We start from the raw sequence: 26,168 nt of genomic DNA on the forward strand, positions 1-26,168 counted from the left end.
GAGAGGAGGAGCCACGCTTAGCCCAGGATCCACTGCCTACGATAACCAGAACAAACCTGAGTCCACGCTGGGTTTGGTCAACACAGCCAAAGTGTGACGAGAAATGTCCAGGTGATAAAATCAATCATCAATTGGTAAACGAACCGCTCGATGACTGAGGGAGACAAGGAGGCAAAATCACATAGAGCCTTTAGAGAAGGCTCCCCTGAATGTCCTTGCTGTGATCCTTCCGACCAGATGGCAAAGCACGCGGGACCTGAGCCAGTGGGGCGGTCGGGCTGCTGTGAGCACTCTGTGGAGCGGTCCGGCTGCTGTGAGCACTCTGTGGAGCGGTCCGGCTGCTGTGAGCACTCTGGCCTCCCCGCGGAGCCACGGAACAAGGAAGGGGCACAAAGGGACCTTGGATAATAAGCCTTTCTCCAACCAGAAAGCAATCCAAGGAAGGGGACATAAATTATCCAGCGCCCACAGGTGAAATTCTGTCCTGCTCCCAACTATGGTTCCGGGTCCAGATGACAGGCAGACTGCCAGCAACTGACTACAGGGGAGAACCGAACTCAGCATGGAGACTTCTGGGGAGCTAGAATTACCTCAGACCCACTGTCCAAAGAAGCTCAGGGGCGTAAGTGCTGCCCAAGCCCCTGAGGCCAGTGGATGTGATAGTCGGGGCTCCAGAGGAGGGGCAGCCCTAGGTATAAACTCGGGTGTAATTCAGGTGTGTCTTTCATGTTCTTTCGTTCCCTCCAGTGCCCTCTTCTCATACCCCACCCACCCCATCCAGCCTCATGGCCTCCTGGTTCCCAGAGACACTCATCGGCATGTTGCAAGAGGAATGCCTCCCCCCGCACCCCCAATTGTGGAAGACCCCTACATAAGCTCTTTCATTATTAGCCCTAGTTCCACAGTGGAATGATCGTCACTAGGTACTAGAAGAAAGTAGTTTCATTACATTAATTCACACTGAGTTACAAATCCCCAAGCTAAGCCCCTCAAAGGAGACACTAAACTCAAAAGAATATCAGAATTTGGGATAGTGTGACATAAAAAGACATCCAATGATGAGGGAAATACTCGGGAGTAAGGAATCTTTCAATAGGGAACCTATACATTAATTGCGGGCCCTCGCCAGAGCAAAGATGGTTGCTCTGGGAGTGAAAATACAAAAGAAGTATTTTAATTGTGAATTCCTTTCCTTGACTGTCCTATCAAAATTGCCACTAAGTGAAAGAATTAATAGCTACTCAGCCACCCTTCTGAGATAAACTCTGCCCTACTAAAAACCAAGCTCTGGGGGCGCCTGGGTGGCTCAGTCGTTAAGCGTCTGCCTTCGGCTCAGGTCATGATCCCAGGGTCCTGGGATCGAGCACCACGTCGGCCTCCCTGCTCCATGGGAAGCCTGCTTCTCCCTCTCGCACTCCCCCTGCTTGGTTCCCTCTCTCGCTGTGTCTCTCTTTCTGTCAAATAAATAAAAATCTTTAAAACATAAAAAAATAAAATAAAATAAAAACCAAGTTCTGCCTCACAGAAATGTTACAATTAAAGAGATGGGCCTCAGTGTGGAGAAAATCCTGACTCCCCACACAGGATGAATGCCTACTGTTTCAACTATTCTTCTCACCTCAAATATATTGTGCTGCCTCTGCACCTGGATTTCCAGCGAATATGTGAGGTTGAGCAGCCCCTTGTCAGCCAAGAGTTCCATGTTCTCAGGCAGTGGTCCCTGAAAGATCAACTTCTCACCATAAGCCACAGCCCGGGCCCCCAAGTGCAGCCTGTAGGCCACCGTCTGTTTGTCTCGAGGGTGGATGCTACAGGACAAAGAACAAGTAGAGAACTTTGGGTTTGAGCTCATCAGTAACCACACTTTAAAAAAAAGGGGGGGGTTATACAAAGCACCTTTTAGGAAGGTAAGAATAAAATTGACTGAATCTAATAGCCAGTGATCAGTGGCTCATCAGTTTAGGAGACATGGTGAATGGTGACCATAAATGGGGCTCTGGGCCTTCCATGGGTTAGAAACCTTGAAAAAGCAGATGACTCCGAAGGAAGGAATAAAGGTCCCTGCAGGAGGGAGGAAAGGCACTGGAGGAGAGCTAAACTCAAAATTACTTGAGCCACTGAAAGCACTCTGTTTCATCTGAATCCATTGTTCATTACTGGGTCCCCTCCAGGTTTTATTCATTCAATCAATCAATCTTCATTTGTTCAAAAATAAGTATCTGTTCAAGTTCCTACTATAAACCAGACACTACGTGTCGGGCCCCATTTCATTGCCAATCCCACTCGCATCCCACAGCTAGTGTGCGGTGGTCACTGGGGCGATTCAGAGAGCCCATTCCTCCCTGAGCTCAGGGAAGGGTCCCATTTCCTGCTCACACTGAAGCCCCGCAGAGCCCTATGACCTGTTGTGGCCAATGCAATGTGAGCAGAAGTTACTTCCATCACCAGGGGGAGACGTGAAGGTGAGGGAAGCACGGATCAACGTGGACTCTCCGTCACTCCAGATCTGTGAATGACTCTAATGAGCAAAGCCTCTCCGATGAACTCTGTGGACCTTCTTTGGACATGTGGGGTGAACAAGAAATAATATGTTGCTGCATCAAGCACTGAGACGTTGAGGGTTTTAGTTACTGCAGGACATGCCAGTGTAAATGATTAAGAGACACTGCCCCGAAGGTCCAGTCCTTAGAGCACCCACTCTCTGCCCCTCACAAGTGAACATCAGAGTGAAGGCTACGGACAAAGAACAGATAGTATTGTTCAAGCAAAGCCCAAGAAGCACCCATACCTGCCAAAAGGTGACTTCCTATCACAGAGATCCATTGCTACCGCCATGAAAGTGCTGGGCATCCTTGCGTTGGGGACATAGCCAAAGTCTGCTGTTTGATGCCAACGGATCTGGGGAAATGTGTCATCTGAGGTTGCAGACAGATATGAAGACAACTGGAAAGTAGAGAATGTTGCATCAGAATCCTATCCTGGAGTCTTCTTCAGAAGCAGATTCTGCTTCCGCTTCTTTCATTCATTCAAATGCCCATTTGACAAGTACTCAGTGAGCTTCTTACTGTTGTGGCTGAACACCCCTCACCCCACATGCCAGTGTGTCTGTGCCACCCCTCTCGTCAAGAGGTGGAGTCTATTTCTCCTCCCACTGAATCTGGGCTAAGCCTGTGATGTTCTCTGACCAGCAAAATGCAGTAGAAGTGATGTGTGGCTTCTGAGCCATTGCCCCAAGTGCCCCTGCCTTCGGATTTCATTCTCTTGGAACCTGGAGATGGCCAGGTAAAAACAGTCCAGCTACCCTGCTGGAGAACTTACCTGGAGACGGGGGCCTTGGACATTGAAAGATCCTTAGGAGAGAGAGGGGCTAATGTCCCCGTGGGCTCAGCCGAGGGGCCAGTCACATGAACACTCAAGCCTTTAGTTCAAATTGCAGCCACGTGAGCAAGCCAGGCTGATGTCACACGGAGCAGAGCTGAGCCATCCCAGTTGAGCCCTGCCTGGCTGACCCATGGCATCATGAACAAATACAACGGCTGACATTTTAAAGCCACTAAGTTTTGGGGTTGTTTGTTACAAAGCAACAGGTAACTGATACATCTATCTATAACATGTTTAAGTACTATAGGGAAGTTGAGAGAAATCTGCCCATGAGCATGTGGCAAACTGCATCAAAGACCCCAATTCTTCACCCCTTCCTTCATCCACACTTTCCTGCCGTCTGGCTTTGTGGTTTCTCCCAGGAGGAGAAAGAGTGTATTTCCCCACCACTTTCTAAGGTGGTTTGTTTTGGTCAAAAACCTGAAACAGAAGTTACGGCACATCAGTTCCTAGCCTCGGCCTCCAAAGACCTGTGTGGTTCCACTTGCTCTTTCACATTTCTGCTGTCAGGAGAATGGCATGCCAGGGCTAGCCCACAGCTCTCTGCAGAAGGATGGGCGCTGTGGGACGGAGCTTCCTCATCTAACCTACTCCAGCCAAGCCCAAGTGAGAGCCCCCACCTGCCTCTGACCCACAGAGATATGAAAGAGTTCAGTGAGCTCAGCCAAGATCAACCAGCCCCCAGCTACCCACACATGTGAGCTATGATAAATGTTATGTTAAGCCACGGAGTTTTGAGGCAATCTGTTACATAGCGGCAGCGAACTGGTACAAGTACTTCACGGCTTTGTTGAGGGGACAGACCTGTACACAAGAAATGTTAAGAAACAGTAATATAAAATAGCATGGATTAAGTGCTACGTCAGAGGCACAGACAGCAAGTACTCTGCATTAGAACAACGTTTATTATTATAAGACAACAGGGCCTCAGAATATGTAAAAAATAAATAAATAAATAAATAAATAAATAAATAAATAAATAAATAAATAAATGGGATGGGCCCAGAAAATACAAGCAGTCACTACAAACAGGATATGTTAGACTCTTGTAATATGCAAAGGTAAGAAAGAGAAAGGCAATTGTGAAAGCGAGAGAGAGAGCAGTCGAGCTGAACTGGAGGGTTTATGTAGGAAAGACAATGTTGTTAAGACAGTGAGGCAATGTTCAGAGTTCATACTTTACCCGCAAGCAACAGGGAATCACTAGAGAGGATGGCTGCAGGACACTGTGACGGACTAATGCCACCGAACCGAATGCTTTAAAATGGTTAATTTTATGTGAATTTAAGCTCAATTTAGAAATTAGAGAGCCACCGAAATTGACATGATCGAAGGATTAATCTAGTGATCATGCAAATGATTCTGTGAAGAGCCCGACAGCAGAAAGGCTGATCGGTTCAACAGCTATGAGAACATTCTAGACCAATAAGAGAAAAGCCTGACACAGGAGAGCAGCAGGAATGTGATGGGCAGGAATAAGATCACCTAAAAGACAAAAGGACAGAAGCAGGTCGGCACCTGGATAGGGGATGGAAGTCAGGGAAGAATTATAAGAGGGTAGAGACGTCAGAGGCTCTCTCCTGCTGGCCTTCAGGAAGTCAGCTGCCCTGAGTTCTAGAGTTTCAAGGAAACGAATTCCACCAACAGCCACCTGGGCTTGGAAGATAACCCCAAGCCTCAGCTGAGACCCCAGCTCTGTCCAACACCTTCACTGCAGCCCCGAGTGGAAGACTCAGCTAAGCCGGGCATGCCAGACTCGTCACCCACACAAACCATGAGATAAGAAATGTGTGTAGCATTGTTTTAAGCTGCTCAATATGCAGTAATTTTTTATGCAGCAACAGAAAACTAATACACCAGGGAAAGAACTTTCCAGGCAGAAGGAAAGGAAAATGGCCGGCCGTAGGGCAGAGTATGCCCGGTGTGTAAGTAAGACCGTAAGGCAGCCAGCAGAGCTGACGTGGAGCGAGCGAGGCAGAGTTAGGACAGGAGGTCAGATGGGCCCTGGCGGCAGGGGCAGACCACGTGTCACTTTGCTGACCTCGCTCATGTGGAGGAACCCCTGGAGCCTTCTGATGTGGCTTGCACTTCAAAGGATCACTTTAACTGCAATGCTGAGACTATCCTAAAGGGGAGAAAAGGTAGAAGCAGGAAGACCAGTAAGGAGGCAACACTTCAAGGGAAAGAAGATGGTGCCTCAGAGCAGTGCAGGAGCGGCAAAGATGGTAGGAGGCTGTCTGACTCTGCAACATCCTCAGTAAACACTTCCATCTAGACTTAAAATCGACAGACTCCTACTCCTGCAGAGGAGAGGCTCCCAGGAAAACTCTTTAATGTTACTCTGACGCATGTGGCCCCACTCTTTCCTCCTTCCTTCTCTGGTATTTATATCACCCCGTTCTCTGATTTAGACTACACATCATTCTTAGCCCCAGTCCAGCCAATGAGAGGCATCAACCCATTATCCCTCTTTCACAGCCATGATCTAACAGTAAGCCAGGCCACAAGCTGGGAAACAGTCCGGACGAGCAACCACACTGTCTTTGGACGCCATTTGAAAATTTCTGTCCCCATGAGAGGAGCTACATCGTGAAGAGGCTGCTCCCCGCAGCCTTCTCACCGCCCCCGAGCCAGTAAATACCTGGGATCATCCCGACAAATGTGGCCAAATGAAGCTTTGAGCACAGGAAGTTTTCTGCTTCTTGACCTGTTCCAGAAAGACTAGAAAATCCTCAGGAAAAACTGGAGAGGTTGCAGTGGTAGTAAAAAGGACGTGATCTGGAACTAAGGGGACTTTTCCAGTTCTCTTATTAAAACCTCTTAGGCAAATCTGCTGGAACATATGAAATGATAAAAGGTGCTGAAGCTTCACAAAGGAACTTCGTGAAAGGACCCAGTGAGTGACCCTACTTCTTCCCACACAACACCCGGAAGACTGAGAGCGGAACACTGGTCACCAGCCAGTGTCATGATGAGGATCACAGCAACGAAGCTACCAGACAGAGTCTAGGGTAAGTACTAGCCTGAAGCACAAGCGGGAGAAATGCTAAATACAGTCACTCCAGCCAAGGAAGTTGTTCCAAAATGGCAGAGTGGGGAGAAGTCCTGCAGCAATTGGCCGGTTTCATTGCTTGCACTACTCCAGAGCGGCCACACGGAGGCGCCAGCATACCCCATACCCAAATGAAATTCTTGTTTTCCCTGATCTGAGATCTGCTAGGGTGCTGTTCAGCCTCCCACAGTGATTAGTAGAAATACTGCTCCTAATGAAGGTATATGATTGCCACAGAATATAAAAATGGCCACACTCAGAGGACTTTACAATAGCATACTGCACTTCGCAGTCCGCTCCACTGTTCCTCCAGACCCTTTGTACAAAATGCATACTCCTAGGGACTCCCTAGCCTCTTCTTCTTCCTTCCCTCCCACGCTCCAGGTCACCTCCCTACTAATAACCCTCGGATACTTGTGTCTAACTCCGCTGAGCTCAGTCCTACATGTCTAGCTGTGTGCTCTAGCGATTGCAACCATCATTTCAAACTCAACACCACCTCTATAAATTCATCTTTCCTTGCAGACCAAATGTGCCTCCAGATTTTCTGACTTCTCACATTGACAGTAATTAATACTAACATTACCTGGCATGTGCCAGGCTTTATATGGATCAACTCACGTAATACTTAAAATAACAAAGGTATAAAAATAATACTTCAAATAATAATCCCCCTATTCAATATCTGGTTCAAAATCACATAGCTAGGGGCGCCTGGGTGGCTCAGCCAGTTAAACATCTGCCTTCGGCTCAAGTCATGATCCCGGGGTCCTGGGACTGAGTCCCGCATCACGCTCCTTGCTCAGCAGGGAGCCTGCTTCTCCCTCACCCGCTCCCCCTGCTTCTGCTCTGTCTCTGTCAAATAAATAAATAAAATATTTTTTTCAAAAATCACATAGCTAGAGAAGAGTCAGAGCTGGATTTGAATCCAGGCAGATTAGCTCCAGATCCATGTGCTGAACCGTTATTTTGTCATATTTGATATTTCCCTTTGAAGGTATATGTTTGCATTCCCAGTTTTCCACAAGCAACCAACAGCTTTTTGTCGATGATGACCAGCTAAAGCCGTGAGACTAAGGGACTTAGTCTCACTAAATGGAAAGGCGTAAGTGCAAAGACCAGGTCTCTCTGATTCATGCTCTATTTCTAGCACCTCACACAATTCATGGCATATAAGCATACAGCACATGGTTGGAATTGGCTGAAGTCACATTCAAATCACCATCTACACAGCAAAGACAAAAAAAGAACCTCAAAAGTCCAAATGGGGTTTCCACCAACAGAAACACAGAACTGATGACAGGGCTTGCTATTTTGATAATAGTAGAATCATCTTGTTTCCAAGTCAAAACAAATGTGAGAAAGGAGAAAGAACATGGTTGTAAAGTAATTGTAAGTGGAGAAAAGGTCTATAAAAATCTTTATCCAAAACAAGGTATGGTGAACTAAGACAGGGTGGGGGAGATGTGAGGACAGTGAGCGGGAGGCACCTGTGGACCATGCAGAGCCAGACAGCTGGACGCATGTGGTCCCATTCAAGTATTAAAGCCGATTCCGTTATTATGCTGGGAGTCGGGCCCCGGTTTTCTAACACCTTACTTGTTTTATTTCCTATATTCCAGGCAAGTCAGAACGACCACCCTTCTAGGATGTCTAGGTCTTGGAGGGGCCATAGGAACAGGTAAGGCAACACCATTATGAATTTGGTTAAATGCATTTATTCCTTTTCAGCAAGGAGGAGAGCAGAATCTTCCCGACTAGTTGCCGCTAATTAAAAGTATGATTTCTCTTGATATTTTTTTTCATTCATGTGTTAGGCCATATTTAACGACTGCCACGCAGTTAGGTACTGGGATGTAAATGTGATCCAGAAAAATGTGGTCATGTGCGCAACCGACACGCAAGTAACATGGGGAAGGAGAGGGTGCTAAGAAATCATCTGTCTGGGGAAAGGAGGTACCTACCCCAGATGTTGAATACTCACAGAAGGCTTCCTAACCTGATAGCCAGGCTGAGGTCTAAAGGGTGAAGTTGGCTAGGAAAGTGTGGGAGAGTAAGGTTGCTCCAGGCAAAGAACGCATGCAGTGGGGCAGGCACTAAGAGAACAAAGCTTCGCTGTAGAGGGGCAGAAGGGGCAGCACTGAGTTAGGGAAGGTGTGGGGAAGTGGACATTCTCACACATAGCTGCTGAGTATACAATTAATCCAAATTAATACATTTCTACAGAGAAACTTGAGGACATGTTCAACACCTTAAAAAGCGTTCCATTTGACCTAGCAATTTCATTTCTGGGAATTTATCTTAGGGAAAGAATCAAGCACGTATGCAATGACTTAGCCACAAGGAAAATAAACATGCTGCTACTTATAAAAGCAAGATGTTTAAAGCAACCTAAGGGCCCATTTACTGAGAACTAGTTAAATAAATTAGAATACAACCAGATTTCAAAGTGCCCTGCAATCGTTATGAGTTGTGCTCAAGATTAATATTTATTGGCATGAAAAACTGTTCACAATATGACATTAAGAGCAGAAACAAGCTATGGTACAGTATTATGGTATGGATCTCATTGCAGAAACACATAAGCAGAAGAGGTCAGCTTATGTGAGGATTGGGGAATTAGAAATGTTTCAGCTTCTTTTGCTTATCTTTTAAATATCTTTACTGAACATGTATTCTTTTTTTAATAAGAAGTATTAGTCACTTATTAACCTTTTTTTGCAGATGTACTTGTCCCATCAGTGAACTGAGATGAATTAAGTCTGACACTCAGTTCTCGACCAGCAGACTATGAGGGCACAAAAAGGAATATGGATTCCACGAAAAAGACCTCCACAGCACACCCCCACACCAATGCCCCAAACCTTCTTCCTCCCAACACATACCTGGACAAATCCAAACGGGAAGAAACGCTCTGTCTGCCCCTGGGAGCCACGGTGGAAGGTCTGGCGCCAGTCTTCAATGAGCGCAGGGAACGTGCAATTATACAGGTCCCTGTTAAAATTCACGTTGGACTCCCCTAAAAACAGTCCAGATTGTGAGAGGGGCTTGGGGTCGATGCAAACATGGCCGCACATTGCTCCCCAACCGCCATCCATGCCCTTAGGGAGTGGGCCTTCCTGCAGTCTCTCTAGACTGGCCTTGTGACCTGCTCTGGCCAAAGGGGCCTCAGCAAACGGTATGCAAGCAGAGGCTTCAAAAGTGCTTCAGCTTTGGGCTTCACTCAGACACTGATGAGTGAATGCTATGAGACTGAGACTAACACTGCTATGTCAATGACAAAGAAGTCTGAACTAATTTGCTCAAGGCTGAGAGGCCACTTGAGACCATGGTGCCCCAGCAGTCAACAGACAGGAGGGAGAGGCCATCCTAGGTCATCCAGCCACCAGACACCTGCCAAGTGGCCAAAGACACATCAGAGATCCCAAGAGAAATTAACCAAAGCAGTCTATACAGGAAAACTACCTAATAACCCACCGAATGGTGAGCCAAATAAAATTATTATTGTTTTAAGTCACTCGGTTCTGGGGTGGTTTGTTATGTAGCAAAAGCTAACTGATACAAAAGAGAAATAGCAAAATGAGCACTCACCCTGGTACCAGATCACCCCTTTCAGAGTCATGTTATGCAGTGGATGGATCATGGCATTCCAGAGAACAGAGTACTTACTGGGACCAGTCACAAAATCAGACTGAATCAACCTGCAATTGATAAGATTCACAAGTGTCACGAGAGAGCTAGTGACCAATCACAGGATGATCCCGAAACTGGGTGTCTATCCAGCTTTCACTTGGGGTAAACTTCTGATGAAAGCAACACAGAATCAAACTGAACCACTCTGTTTCACATGAAAACATTTGAACAGCCTACAACTTTCATATCTGTCCAGGTTCTTCCTGGGATAAGGGTATCAGTCAGCTTTCTATGAGTCCAGAGGGGGCCATCCCAGTTTCCAGATAAGGTCACTAAAACCAGAGGGAAGGAGTGTTTTATTATGAGTATCTCATGCAGACAATTTATTTAACTAGTACTCAGTGGATGGATACTTGGATTTTTTTTTAAGCTTTCTGCTTATCTTCCTTATACCTAAAATCACTGCATATATGCTTAATTATGTCCTTAAGATAAATTCCCAGAAATGAAACTGCTGGGTCAAAGGGCATATTTTTTCAAGGCTTTGAACACATTCCTAAAGTTCTCTGTAAAATGCATATATGAGTTTATACTCATGACAGCTCTATATGAGAATGCCCACTTCCCCACACACTCGGTGGCGTCCCTTCCTGTCCCCAGAGATCTGGGAAGTCTGGCTTTACATCCCTCCCACTCTACCCAGGCCATTCTCTTAGTTCCAAAGCTGAACATCTCCCCTTCCCTACAGGCATGTCTTTACCTGAGCTATACCAAGAGCTCAAGTCCATCCTCTCCCCAGGGGCCTTCCCAGATTGAATGAAACAATGTCTGTGAAAGCAGTTCACATACTGTTAATCTCTGTGTTAATATTAGTGTCACGATTTTATTAACTACTCCTTTCTCCCCCACTCCACATATTCTTCCAGATCCAGCTTTTCCTGATTGTGCCTTCATAATCAGAATTTCATAATCAAATAAATTTCTTTGATTACATGTATATTTGTTCTTCCTGTTAGACTGTTTATTCTTATGGGCAATACAGCACAGTGGTTGAGAGCACAGACATTGAAGCCAGACTTTGCCCCTTACCAGTTTACCCATGAGCGAGTTACTAAACCACTCTGAGACTTAGCAGCTTTATCCACATATTATTTGTGTTAATAGTATCTACACTTCTAGAGGTTGTTGGGAGTACTAAGTGAATTAATAAATATAAAGTGATTACAACAGTATCCAACATAGAGAAAGCTTTCAGTAAGTATTAGCTATTACTATTATTAAGGAAAAGGATCATAATTGCTTCTTGACATATTCTCAGATGAGCATGGTGCTGATGACAGTGAAAATAACACGTTACATGTTCGTGCAATAATACGTACGTTCAATACCTATTTGGACATTCAACAAATATTTGACTCCCCAGAGAAAACCACGATCCTTCTCTCTTACAAAATTTCCTGGATCCTTCTCCCAGACTTCAGGATACTTTCTCACCCTCGCGTCATAACACCACAGGCTCTCAGCGACCTTCCAGATGACCAGGCTTCAATGGGTGTCCCAGCCCACGAGGAGGAGATCAGCCCGATGGGGTACTGCAGAGTGTCATACAGGTAACGCCCAAAGAGCCAGCACACTGCTGACATGTACGTGAAAATTCCATGGCCTAAGTTCTCTGTTGAGGAAAAGTTAAACAAAAGAAGTCAGAAACACGGTAGTTCTACTGCATGTAAGTCACTGGCTCGGCACTTTGACCCAAACTCAATACATTTCCAGCACTCAAAAAGTTGACAGTGTAATACTGGGAATTCCAATCAATTTCGAATGAGATAAAACTGACTAGCACCTTCTAGGTGCCAGGCCCTTCTAGATAGTTGGGATACAGTAAACAAAGAGATATGGAGGCTGTCCTCATAGCTCTTATATTCTGCAGAATAAGCCAAACATTCAGCTGAATAAAATATACAGCAAAATATGGTTAAGTGCCTCAAGAGGTACAAACAAGTGCTAAGGGGTTTCAACAGCAAGAGAAAGAAGAGCAAATGAAAGGCACATCACAAAAAGCCTAATAAGACCTACCCCTCTCCCCTGTGCTTCCATAATACTCTATGCATAGTGTTTCCCTTACCCTTGGAGTATTAGCTTCTCCAAGGCAGGAACCTTATCTTCTTCCCTTCTGGATCCCCAATGTCTAGTACCTAACAGAGAGTCAGTAAATGTTCATTGGCTGGTGTCTGGTGGCTGTGGGTAGCTGGTATAAAGGCAGATCCACCGATGGGCAGGGAGAAGGAAAAGGTAAATGAGGGGGAGGGGGAGAGAGGTGGGGGATGAAGAGCTGGTATTCTGGGCAGAAGAAACAATATGTAAAAAGGCACACAGAGTAGGAAAACTGTTGAAAGGATTTGATTAGAGCCTAGACCATAAAAGGAGAATAGTGGAAGATAAGACAGGAGAGGAATCACATCTTGGAAGAAAGAAAGCAGAAAGCCACAAAGCCACTTGAAAATGCTTGGGGACGAGAATGTGTGGAAGGCAGAACAACCCTCCAAAGATGCCCACACTCCAAGGCCTGCAGTCTGCGGCTGTGTTACCTTATGTGGTTATGGCGCTTTGTAGGTGTGACTGGGGTTGAGGACCTTGAGACAGGGAGACTGCCCTGAATTATCCGGGTGGCTCCCATCTAATCATGAGTCCTTAGTATCAGAGAACCTTCCCAGCTGCAGTCAGAGAGATGTGACAACAGTAGGAGAGGTGGCAGAAATTTGGAATGTAAGAGCAGCCTGACCTACTGTGCTCTTCCCCAGTACCTGCACTGCCTCTCCTTTCTCTGTTGGGACCTCCATGGCTGCTCTCCACTAGAAACCACAACCCCATCCCAGCCCCAACAGTCCTACTGCACCCCCTTCCCTGATGTATTTCATTTATGTGTCTTTGTCTCATTAGTTTGCTCACCATCTACCCTATCCCTTCATACCCAAAAATGTATTTGGTCTCCAAGTTTAGAGTGAAAAGTCTGCTGATAGCAAGGTAAAATATATTATCCAAATCTAACTGATTCCTGAGTTTTGGATAACACATAGGGAAAGTTCATAGACCAAAAGATTTATCCAAAAATTTACCCAAATCGATTCAGTTCCTGAGTTCTCATAGGGAGAATTCAGATAGTGTGATACTGAGTAGTATCAGACACTGTATATAATGTACTGATTTTATTATTCATTTGCTATAATCCCCCACGCTAGCATGCAAGCTCCATGAGATCAGGTGTTCTTGCCTGTCTTATCCACTGCCATCCCCGAAGCACTGAGAACAGTGCTTAGCACACAGCAGGTTCTCAAATATTTGTTGAATGAATTAACACTTGAAAATGTGGGAGCACACAGGAAATGACAGATGTTGACAAGGATGCAGAGAAAGGGGAACCCTCCTACACTGTTGGTGGGAATGCAAACTGATGTAGCGACTCTGGAAAACAGTATGGAGGTTCCTCAAAAAGTTGAAAATAGAGCTACCCTATGACCCAGCAATTGCACTACTAGGGATTTACCCCAAAGATACAGATGTAGTGATCTGAAGGGGCACCTGCACCCTAATGTTTATAGCAGCAATGTCCACAATAGCCAAATAATGGAAAGAGCCCAGATGTCCAATGACTGATGAATGGATAAAGAAGTGTGGTGTATACACACACACACACACACACACACACACACACACACACACACACACACACACAATGGACTGTTACTCAGCCATCAAAAAAAAATGAAATCTTGCCATCTGCAACAATGCAGACAGAACTAGAGGGTATTATTCTAAGTGAAGTAAGTCAATTAGAGAAAGACAATTACCATATGATCTCACTCATATGTGGAATTAAAGAAACAAAACAGAGGCGCATAGGGGAAGGGAGTGAAAAATAAAACAAGAGGAAACCAGAGAGGGAAACAAACCATAAGAGACTCTTAATCACAGGAAACAAACTGAGGGTGGTTGGAAGGGAGGGGGGAGGGGGGATGGGGTGGCTGAGGGATGGACACTAAGGAGGGCACGGGATGTCATGAGCACTGCGTGTTGTGCGCAATTGATGAATCTCTGAACTCTACCTCTGCAACTAATGATACACTATATGTTAATTAATTGAATTTAAAAAAAAAAGAAAATGTGGGAGCAGAGGTTAGCAAAGTAAAGCAGGTATGACAAAAAAAGAAAAGGGACGAGAAAAAGCATGAGGGACCACATTTGGAGGGAGAGAGAGAAGAAAGCAAAGGGAAAGACGGAGAAGCCAGAGGAGGAAAACTAGGGAGACGGGATACCATGCAAGTGAAGAGGAGTGTGCAGTTTCTTTTTTTTTTTTTTTAAGATTTATTTATTTTAGAGAAAGAAAAAGAGAGCAAGAGAGTAGGAGGAGGGGCAAAGGGAGAGGGAGAGTCCCAAGCAGACTCCCCACTAAGCACAGAGCTCAACAAGGGGCTCAATTCCAGGACCCTGAGATCATGACCTGAGCCAAAATCAGGAGTCGGATGTTCAACTGACTGAGCCACCCAGGCGCCCCTGGAACATGCAGTTCCTAAAAGCTGCAGTCAGCAGTGTCAAATGCTAGAGTGTCTGGAATGCGTAACTGGAAGAACAGCAGTAGCCTTGAGGTGAGCGAGTTGTTGAGGCGGAAGCGGAAGCCAAATTACAAAGAATGAACACATGGAAAGGCAGTGAAAAGAATGAGAAAAAAAGATGTCCTAGAAAAGCTTAAGAAAGCAAAGGAGAGAGGTGAGGCATCATGAGAAGGGTGTTTATTATGTACGGTTTTCCTTTGTTTTGTCAGAATAAAAGGAAGGCGAAATCTGAGAGCAGGGCCTGTGTCTGCACTGCTCACTGCTGTATCTTTGGGGCCCAGCACAAAGCCTAACAGAGAATAGGCAGGAAATAAGGATTCTGTGCTGAATGGACAAGGGCATGAAAGACCAGAGCTCAAGGGGTAAAAGAAGACCATGGAGGGGGTGAGCACCCGCATCAGAGGCAGCCCTGAAAGGACCCCAGTCCGTTGTGTTCAGACACAGAAACAAAGGAAGGGAGAGAAAAGGAGAAGAGCATTGAGGCAGTGGGGAGAGATGCCAGCAGAGCTCATGCTGAAGGGCCTCAGTGTGTTCAGCGAAGCTCAAGGAAGCATCATCTGCTCAGAGCAACAGAGCGGGGAGAGTCACTGGGGGAATCTTGGGAGGAAACATGAAATGGCTACCATCAGAAATCAGGTGGAAAGTCAACAAGAAATGAGTAAAGGGATGGTTAAATCATAATAAATAGATCAGAAGCAAACCCAGGATTACAGATTCCACCTAGGGCTCTGACCCATAATGTAGGTCCTGGCACGTGTTCCAGCGATCCCTTACCTGAGGTGGGCTTAGCCCACTGCAAGTCAACCTGAGCAAGGTCCTCCAGCTCCTGCTCTGCCTGAATGAGTGACACGGAGAAGATGCGGACAGACTGATAGGCCGCGGTGTTAGCCAGCTCTTTTGTGGCATTGAATACCTAGGAAAGAAACAGGAATGTCATTTCTTACACCCACCTAGTGGGTGGTCAACCATCCTACTACCTCTTAGTAAACACTGCCACTCTTCCAAGCTCCTTCTGAGCCTTCATATACCAAGACTGATCAAATAAATAACCAAAACCAGTGATGGGCTGGTCTGAGTCACCTTGATGCATCTTGATGAACTGAAACCATGAGGAATCATGTCCCCAAAGAAAGGAGAACACAGTGAAATTTGAGATCTCAAAGAGTAAGTCTGAATTAGATGAGGTTTAGGCTCAAGAAGATCAACTATCAGTTAGACCACTGTAATACCTTAAAACTAAAATACTTTTATTCAGAAAAGGTATCTCATAACATAAAACCATAGCATTAAATTCTTTTCAAAATGGAACCCAAAAGGCCAGGAGGAGGTAGATTTTGTGTAATCCACAGCCCATAAGAGAGGTGTCTTCAAAAGGAACACACCTGAGAAATGACTGTAGAAGTACTGAAACATACTGAAATGTCTCACATGCTTAAATTCTCATCTCATCCTGGCAAATCACCCAAGAAAAGCATGGGAGGCATGGCAGTTTGAAAGGTGGCATTCGGCGTGAGTGCTGAGAGCAGTCCCAAGGAACCAGACAAAGAAAAGTGTCCCCTCCAAAGACATCGTTTTTTCCCCAAATGCCTTTACGAAACCTCATCAGTTGCCAAGAGTATGACAGGAATGGCTTGGAGCTTTTCTGGATGAGAACGAGTTCTACTGAGTAGCTTCGTTGTTAGTCATTCCTCTGTGAGCTTGCACAAAAGTGCTATTTCCTTCCATCCTGATTTTCCAGTTAGGTTTTTTGTTTTTTGTTTTTTACAAAGAACGTATTGTAAATATACTGTTTTGGTTTGTCATGTGTAGTGTGTTTGTTTTTTCTTGTCTTCTCTCTCTCCCCCCTGGACTGGTCTGGTTTTCCCCAAACAAAGGGCCAGCAGGAGCATCAGGAAGCCCAGTGATCACTGGCCTCAGGGAACGCGAGCCCCAGCTGACAGGACCGCCCCAGCGAGAGGCACAGGCGGCTGGAGACTTTCCACTGGCCGCAGGCCACAGAGCGTGCAGCTGGCCCCCTCTCCCTCCCACCCAGCACGGGGAACACAGCTGGTCCTCCAGCCCCCAGTGCGAGAGAAACCGCCGCCGAGCAGCCGACTGCCCCCACGGGGCATTTCGCTGAAACAGGGCTGCCCCTCCAATCGCCTTCCGACTGGCCACGGAGCCTGCTGTGGCCAAGAAGACGGCCAGCCGCAAACGAAATGTGCCTCGGGGTCTCCCGGGGAAGCCACGGCCGGAAGTGCCCCCTGCGTAACAGCCGCTCTAGCCGGTCAGGGCCACCGGTCTCCCCGCTAGCGGGACAGACGTGACAGCCGGTCTCGGGAAAATTCCATAGGAAATCCAGACCTGTTTGTTCAGTCTTGCCTGGCAAGCGTACTGTAAAATAAACAGTAAAGAGTACAAACAGGCTCAAGCGCTCACAGTCTAATCTGGCAGGAAAACTATTTTTCAGCAGCAAGTACCTGTAAAAAGTCACCTCCCTTGAAATCCGCTCTGCTCTCAGCGCCGCGGATCTTACGTTGCTGCCATGGAAACGGGGGTGAAACTGCCTCTCGCCTCTCCACCCACACCGGCTTCCGCACTGACTGCGAACTCAAGTGCCTCCTCGCAGTGAGCTGCCGGCGTGGGGAGGCGGTAGGGGCGAACCAGCTACTTGTGGTGTAGACGGCTGCTAGCCCTGCAGAGCGGCGCACGGCCGCCAGGGTCGGGGGGCCGGCATCCTCCCACACTACAGCAAGTTGGGGAACTGGATCCCCAACCCTGGCTGGGAAAAACTTCCATTCTCAAACTCACATTTGTGTACTATATCAAGCCAAAAACTCGAAAGCCACAGCAAGTGTTAAAAATGGGGCTGGGGGTGGGTGGGGAGGGGGGAATTCTGGCTCTACCTGATGACAATTACTTCTGAAATTGGTACCCTTTCCCAATATCACCAAGCCTTCTTGATGGAAGCATTTCCTCAGGGATATTGGCAGCAAATTTAGGAATAAAGAGATTTCAGGAAGATTTTCATTTAAATGACACTTGGTTTCCCTGCTGATGAAAGGGGAAGGCTTCCTCCATCTGCTAAGATCAAATTTCATCTCATCAAACACCTCAGTGTAATTATTTTTCTACCAAGTATTTAAATGAGGATGTAAATGAATACCAAGGTATTTGAAGTCATTAAGGCTGCGGAGGCTGAGAGGGAGAACCACTGGCTCTCAAGGGACCCGCAGTTCACCATCAAAGCAGCTGCTCCCCAGTGTTCATTTTGTAACCTTTATGCCACATTCTTGAATTAATGAAGAAACGTCAAGAATCTATTTCCTCAGAGAATCTTGGCATGGGGTCTGCATGAGGGAGCAAGGCACGTGTGTGAGAGAGAGAGAGAGAGAGAGAGAGAGAGAGAGAGAGAGAGAGAGAGAGTGTGTGTGTGTGTGTGTGTGTGTGTGTGTGTGTGTGTGTGTGTGCAGGGGAAATGGGGGAATTTTACTTAAAAGAATTTGGACTCTGTAAGTTATAGTCCCTTCTACCACAGTATAATAGAACAGTTTTGAAGTTGAGGGAATAACTATAAATAAGCCGGCCATCATAACTCCCATGAATCTTTTATTGTTATATGGTACCAGCCCTTTTCTTCTGGATTTTGACTTCTCTACGTGTAAAGTAGGAATGTGGGGATTGCCAAGATATTGAAAACTGGGTTTCCTGTCTAACAGTGGCCAACTTCTTCTGAGCCTAACTAGAAATATCCAAGTCTTAAGACCTACCCTGCCTTAGAAGGCGACAGATGAACATTGAGACTTTTCTCCATTTATACACATCTCACTCAGCGTTATAAATAACACTCAATCTTAAAATTCCACTTTACCCTAACAACAAGATGGGCATACAATCTGCCATTCCCTTCATTTGAATGTGAAGAATGGTAGGTTATAGTAGAAATCTTACCTCCTCAGAAAAGTCACGTGGAGGGGGGCAAGGAGAAGAGACAGACACCGTGTGTGTACATGTGTGTACATATGTGTACGTGTGTATGTGTGTGCTGTGTGTCTTGCTGGGAGTCTTTAGAGGAAAAGGAGCAAAAGGGATAAAGGACAAGTCATATAAAGCATCCTTGTGATCAAAAAATAAAGTTCTGCAGAGTGTTAGGAGACTGGAAAACTAGGCTTTGGATACTGTCAGCACCTAAAATGTTGTCTTGCAAACTAAGTGCATGATTTAAAACAAAAAAAGTTTTTTAAATTAACACTTAGCTGTGTCAGAGGGAATCTTTTTTCCATCCTATATCTCAGAGCTTGTAGCCTTAGTCTAATACAGAAGATGCGTAAGAGTAAATTCTAGGCAGAGAGAATGTGTTCACCCTTAACAATATCAAAATCTGATTCAGCTTGACAGAAAACGGGATGAGATCCCCTGGCATAGACAGCTATTGAGAACCTGACTGTATAGATACAAACACATCTGGTCCATGGCTTTCTGTGCAAACAGGGAACTACAATTAAAACATTAAGGAAAGTACTATTTTCCTTAGTGAGTTAGCAGCAATCCCACTTCTATACAAAACCATGCTTTCTCTCAAGATATAAAACTTCAATTTTGCTTCCACTCACTGGTGCTAAAAGGGAGCCCCATTAAAGTTCACCTTAATAAACATTTAAATTCAAAGTTGTCCATATATTTAAGCAGGGCAGGAAGCAAGAGTAAATAAGATATCGGTTATGAAGACATAAATGCAAGAATTTAGATTCTGAATTATAAAACTAATAAAAAAATGAAGTAGATATGTCCAGAGTAGGATCTTCTTAGTAGCATTATCTACTAACTGGTCAACAAACGAAAAAGGAAAAAAAGCAATCAGGGGTAGAAGCAATAGAAGCAAAACAAGAAATCATAAGGTATACGAAAGGACTCAATTTTACAATTTTCTTTTAAGATAAATGAATTGATATCACAATGTCATCATAGAGATTTTTAAATCTCAAATTTAAGTATTTCTCAAAAATGGGTAAGTAAATAATGAGTGAACAGCAGGAAAATAAAAATCAACTTGAGAAGAAATTAAGTTTTAGAGGAAGAGCTGGGAAGACAATAATGTTTTCAAGTTCTTAGCCAATTAAAGGAAATAAAGTATGCAGAACATATCTATGCCAATCCATAATGCAAATTAAAGAATTTATTCCTATGATTCCTGTCTATATAACATGACTATTGTAAACTGTGCCTTTGATAAATATTTAAGAGATTAGTTAAGTCAGTATCAGTTTCCTGTTTTTATAGCTTTTTTTAAAAAATTATAGTTATTGGGAGCCTGGGTGGCTCAGTCATTAAGCGTCTGCCTTCGACTCAGGTCATGATCCCAGGGTCCTGGGATCAAGCCCCGCATCAGGCTCCCTACTCAGCGGGAAGCCTGCTTCTCCCTCTCCCATTCCCCCTGCTTGTGTTCCTGCTCTCGCTGTCTCTGTCTCCGTCAAATAAATAAATAAAATCTTTAAAAACTAAAATAAAATAAAAAATTATAGTTATTTCATGCTCATTATAGAAAAAGTAAGGACGTACAGATAAGCAAAGAAAATCAATCCCAGTTTCACATGTGTCAAAGAACTTAAGTCAGACTAATTTCTCAGAAGTTCTGATACTGCACACAAAATCTTTACTCCTCTTTCAGCAATATTTTAAGTGGATATAGTTTCAATATGTCTATGAACTTGCTAATACACTGTCCAGCCCTGATTTCAATTTAAATGAAACCACAACAGTCTCCCTTACTTTTATTTTTAAATCAGATTGCTTCCAGCAAACAAACGAAGCAAGGACAATTCTGAGGCCCAAAGCACTAACCCCATCACACCCTATCCAGAAATCCAACCTCTTCATTCTAGACAGTTTTGGGGTTTAATTTGGAAAGTAGAGCTGATTTTAAAAAGAAAGCTGAGTGCTGAAGACATATAGCACCAAGGCTTTGTGCTACCGCTGCTACCTTCCTAGAACACCAAAGTAAGAGGCGTGTTTTCCTTGGCAACTTTTTCCAGTGTCCTTTTTATCCAGCTTTACTTAAGAGACCTCACTCATAGTCTATCAGAGGGGCCCTATTCGCTAATAGCAATGAAGACAGGAACGCTTCAAAGTGAATTTCATCACTGACCAACACATTGGCAAGTCAGTATTCCCTTGTTCTGTCCCACTTGATTCTCCACATACTCTATGTGCCCCATCCCTCCTTGGAAGCCTACACAGTGCTCTTCCACCCAACATTCTAGCGGGGTAAATAGCTAGTGAAGCCTCTATATAGTTATAATAAGGGAGGAGAAAAAATGCGAGGTCTCACAATTTAAGAACAGTTAGTCTTCGAAGACCATGACTGAAACAGAGAAAGAAGAACTGATGCCAACAGAAGAAAAAGTTGAGCAAAAAAAGTCATCACTGGCCTATTATTTCCCCTTTCTGTGTAAAGAACAAACATATCTAAACCTATTAATTTGATATATAAATATATATGACGCCTAATTGAAGTACCAAGATGTCTATAGCTTACTTTGAGATAGTTCACACACACACACACACATAAATAGACAAACCAAATATGGCAAAATATTAACAACTGTCAATCTAAGCGATGGGTGTATAGGTGTGTATAAGTCTTTTTTTATTTTATTTATTTATTTGACAGAGAGAGAGAGACAGCGAGAGAGGGAACACAAGCATTGGGAGTGGGAGAGGGAGAAGCAGGCTTCCTGCTGAGCAGGGAGCCCGATGCAGGGCTCGATCCCAGGACCCTGGGATCATGACCTGAGCCGAAGGCAGATCCTTAACGACTGAGCCACCCAGGCGCCCCAAGGGTATAAGTCTCTTAACTTTTGTGTGTGCTTGAAATTTTTTATAATAAAAAGTTAAAAAAAAATAGTGACATCTTATTTTTAGACAGCAGTTTTCAATTTATAAAGACCTTTTAGAAACACAGTAATTCAATCTTTGTAAATTAGGTCAGATATAATCACTATTGTAGTATAGTCATGAAAACTAAGTCTCAGACATTTAACAAAATTCAACATACTTTCATGATTTAAAAAAAAAACTTCCAGAGAGCTAGGAATAGAGGGAAAATTCCTCAATATGATAAAAGGCATTTATGAAAAACCCATAAGTAACATCACACTCAGTCGTGAAAGAGTGAAAGCTTTCCCCCTAAAACCAGGACGAGACAAGGATATCTGTTTTCACCACTACTATTCAATATTGTAACTAGAAGTTCTAGCCAGAGCTATTAGACAAGTAAAAAGAAATAAAAGGTATCCAAATAGGTAAAACTATCTCTATCCACAGAAGATATGCCCCTATATTAGAAAACCTAAAAAAATCCACAAGAAAGCTACCAGAACTAATAAACTAATTCAGCAGTTTCAGGGTACAAGACCAACATGCAAAAATCCCTTGTTTCTATACACCAGCTATGAGCAGTCTTATGAGGAAATTAAGAAAGAAATTTCATTTATAATTGTATCAAAAAGAATTAAATACTTAGGACTAACTCTAGCAAAGGGGGTAAGATGTATATACTGAAAACTGTAAAACAATGATGAAAAAATTTAAAGATTAAATTAATGGGAAAACATCCCTTCATATTAGGAAGGCTTAATACCATTAAACTATCAATATCACCCAAAGCAATCTACAGATTCAACACAGTATCTATCAAAATTCCAACAGCCTTTTTTGCAGAAATGGAAGAATATATCCTCACATTCATATGGAATTGCAAGGGACCCTGAATAGCCAAAATAATCGGGAAAAAGGAGAATAAAGTTGGAAGACTTATACTTCCCAACTTTGAAACCTTCTACAAAGCTATAGTAACTAAAACAGTATGGTACTGGCATAAGCAGAGACATACAGATCAATGGAATAGAAGAAGCAGCCCAGAAACAAACCCTCACATACATGGTCAGTTGGAATTCCAAGAGTTCAACGGGGAAAGCAACAAATGATGCTGGGAGAACCGGATATCCACTTGCAAAAGAATGAAGTTAGACTTTCACCTTATACCATATATAAAAATTGACTCAAAAAAATGGATCAAAGACCTAAAACTATAAATTCTTAGAAGACAACATTGGGGCAAACCTTCGTGACATTGGATTTGGCAACAATTTCATGCACAGATGACAAAAAATTAATAAATAAACTATTATAAACTATAATAATAACTAATTAATAAACTAGACTTCACCAAAATTAAGGACTTTTGTGTCTCAAAGGACACGCTCAAGAAAGTGAAATGACAACCTACAGAATGGGAAAATATTTGCAAATCAAATATCTGAAAAGTGATTAATATCTAGAATATATAAATAATTCCTACAATTCAACAACAAACAACCCAATTGAAAAATGGGAAAAGAACTCAAGCAGACATTTCTCCAAAGAAGATATATAAATGGTCAATAAGTACATGAAATAACACTCAACATCATTAATCATTAAGGAAATGCAAATAAACCACAATGAAATACCAGTTCATAACTACTGAGGCTATAATAAAAAAATTTTTTTTAATTAAAAAAAAACTGGAAAAGGGGTGCCTGGGTGTCTCAGTCAGTTAAGCATCTGCCTTCAGCTCAGGTCATGATCCCAGGGTCCTGGGATTCAGCCCTGCGTCGGACTCCCTGCTCAGCAGGGAGCCTGCTTCTCCCTCTGCCTCTGCCTGCCGCTCCCCCTGCTTGTGCTTTCTCTCTCTCTCTGCCAAATAAATGAATAAAATCTAAAAAAAAAAAAAACTGGAAAGTAACACGTGTTAAAGAAATTGAAACCTTTGCAGACTGCTGGTAGGAACATAAAATAGTACAGGCACTATGGAAAAATGGTTTGGTGGTTCCTCAAAAGTTAAACATAGAACTAACAGATGATCCAGCAATTTCACTCATAGGTATATATCCAAAAGAACTGAAAGCAGGGACTGGAACAGATATCTGTAGAACGATATTCATAGCAGCATCATTCACAAGAGCCAAAAGACAGAAACTCCCCAAGCGTCCATCAACAGAAGAATGGATAAACAAAACGTGGCATAAAAAGAGACAAAATTTCGATATATGCTACAACATGGATAGACTTGAAAACATTATACTTAGTAAAATAAGTCAGACACAGAAGGACAAAGATTGCATGATTCCATTTACCATAGCATCTAAAAAAAAAAAAGAAAGATGATTTCTACACAGATACATAGATACATAGATAGATAGATAGATAGATAGATAGATAGATAAATAGATAGATAAATAAATAAAAGAATTGAATACTTAGGAATAAATCTAACCAGGGAGGTAAGAGACTTGTACACTGAAAAATGAGGTACAAGAATAGGCAAATTCATAGAGAGAAAGCAGAACAGAGGTTACCAGGGGCTAGAAGCGGAAGAAAAGGAGGAGTTCTTGTTTAATGGGCACAGAGTGTATGTTGGGGATGATGAAAAAATTTTGAGTATAGATACTGGTGACAGGTATACACAGGACTGTGAATATATTTAATGCCACTGAGCTGTACACTTAGCAATGGTTAAAATGATAAATATGATGTTATATTCATTTTAACCACGATTGTTTTAAAAAGCATGTTTTGAAAACAAAGTCTCAGAAATACAGTGATTTACTCCAAGTCATACAACTGGTAAAAGGCAAAGCCAACATTCAGTCTCAAAAATCTGTTAAATCTCCATGACAACAAAAGACATGTATTCTATCAGATGCAGAGCTTAAAACAAAATCTAATTGTTTTGATTTCCTAGGCTCTCTCCAGAAGCTCATCTTCTAAAACCTATCATAAAGAAGAGTAATCTACTTTGTCTTCAATTTGATATGAAATCTGCCTGACCATCAGGTACTCCAGCTTCTGCCTTTAGCTCAGGAAGGGGAGGAAAGAGTGCCCCGCACCCTTACAGTGCACTAGGCATGATTAAGAAAGCAGGCTCTGGAGTCACATTACCTGGATCCTCTATTAACTGTGTGACCTTAAGCAGGTAATTTAACCTCCGTGGGCCAGTGTCCTCATCTGTGAGATGAATGGTACTCATCTCATAAAGTTGTTAAGTCAAATTAATTATTACATGCCAAACACTTGGCACAGATCTTGGCCCCTGGTAAAAAAGAAGGTTTCTACCTCCTTCTTGCCCCCTTCTTTCTTCTTCTTTTTCTTCTTCTTCATCATCATCAACATTATTTATTAACACTGAGCCTCTACAAATTACCTGGGAAACCGTCATCTGCATGTTACTTTGCCCACTGCAAAGCCAGACATCTCCAAATAAGACATCATGAACTCTCAGGGTGATGTTCTTTCTCCTGAAAGTCTGCTGTGCCATCACGTTGTAAGGTCCACCAGGCTTCATAGGATCCAGTACCACCATCCAGCTGTGAGAGCGTGCTGAAATCATTAAGAGGCTCCAAGGAATTAATCAATCAATTAAAATGAAATTAAAGCACAATCCTGCCATGCATCATACTCATTTGTGGCTAAACCCAGCCATTGTGATTAACTAAATGCAAAGATACGAAGATTGGCCAAATTTCACACAAGCAAATAGAGATAAAAAAAAGCAGAAGAATTTCTATCCTTAATCTGTACCAGTCCCTCCTTCCTTGTAACTGAAGCATTTACAGGAAAAATAAATCACCCAGTTATCATCCTAAATGAGAACAGACAAAAATATACTGAGATTAAAATTCAGGGAGTTTAATTAAAAAATAAAATAGAAATTCTTATTATACTATCCAACTGTCAATATTAACAGAATGATAATCTAATAGATTTACACAGTGCCCCCAAACTAATCTGTAATTATATAATCAAATGTGAACACAGGTTAGAGAAAATCATTTACAATCTGGAACTTTCCCCTTACTTGATGGTGTCATCCTTGTCATCAATCCCCCACCCACTCCCCATGTCGCTTCCAAAAATTAATGCTACCTTTGGGTCTGGGTTCTCCAGACTCACAGGTGAGCAGAGAAAGTGACATATAAAGAGGCAGCAGGAGCATACAAATTAATCTCTCTGAAGAAGATATTTAGATGTCCCCAATTAATTATTTTCAGAGTTATTTACCAGACTCAAGGTTTTCGGACTCAATTAGGGAGATGAAAAAGCTATCCAAGACCCTATTTCAGAAATTCATAGCATATTCCTTAGGAACCACCCCCCTACCACCTTCCTACCTCTCACCCACTCATACCACCACCAATGCCAACATCATACTCAGAAACTTAGGGAAAATATCTTCAAAATGGCAAAATTATGCCTCAGAGAACCAAACGACATGAATAAAGTTGAAGAAATGAGAGTGAAAAAAAAATAAAGAAAATAGAGAAATGATCATTTTAGAATAAATATTCTTGGCACAATGCCAAAGAATACAAAGTATTTTCTAATTTGTGCCCATCAGATTAATGTTAATTCAATGGGAAAGAATGGTAAGAACTGGAAATGGAGCACCCTGAAGTTATCACAGCAACCGGTAA

At 43.3% G+C, this 26,168-nt stretch overlaps 1 protein-coding gene across 6 annotated transcripts in view; it reads right to left on the bottom strand.

The window, feature by feature from the left end:
- SIAE (sialic acid acetylesterase) overlaps window positions 1-26,168 on the bottom strand; it is a 40,324-nt gene that overhangs the window by 3,343 nt on the left and 10,813 nt on the right. For 4 of the 6 annotated variants that reach the window (XM_027578343.1, XM_027578340.2, XM_027578339.2 and 1 more), the window contains exons 3-9: window positions 24,899-25,074; window positions 15,451-15,589; window positions 11,561-11,738; window positions 10,025-10,134; window positions 9,319-9,452; window positions 2,789-2,943; window positions 1,619-1,808 (exon numbers count right to left, since the gene is read on the bottom strand). In XM_027578343.1, the coding sequence (XP_027434144.1) occupies window positions 1,619-1,808; window positions 2,789-2,943; window positions 9,319-9,452; window positions 10,025-10,134; window positions 11,561-11,738; window positions 15,451-15,589; window positions 24,899-25,074 (1,082 nt within the window). Of the gene's footprint in view, window positions 1-56; window positions 155-1,618; window positions 1,809-2,788; window positions 2,944-9,318; window positions 9,453-10,024; window positions 10,135-11,560; window positions 11,739-15,450; window positions 15,590-24,898; window positions 25,075-26,168 lie in introns of all 6 variants that reach the window. The other 2 variants (XR_003517297.2, XM_027578342.1) reach the window with 2 other exon arrangements.

The sequence above is a fragment of the Zalophus californianus genome, chromosome 11, assembly GCF_009762305.2.
Source record: "Zalophus californianus isolate mZalCal1 chromosome 11, mZalCal1.pri.v2, whole genome shotgun sequence".
Lineage (NCBI taxonomy): Eukaryota > Metazoa > Chordata > Mammalia > Carnivora > Otariidae > Zalophus > Zalophus californianus.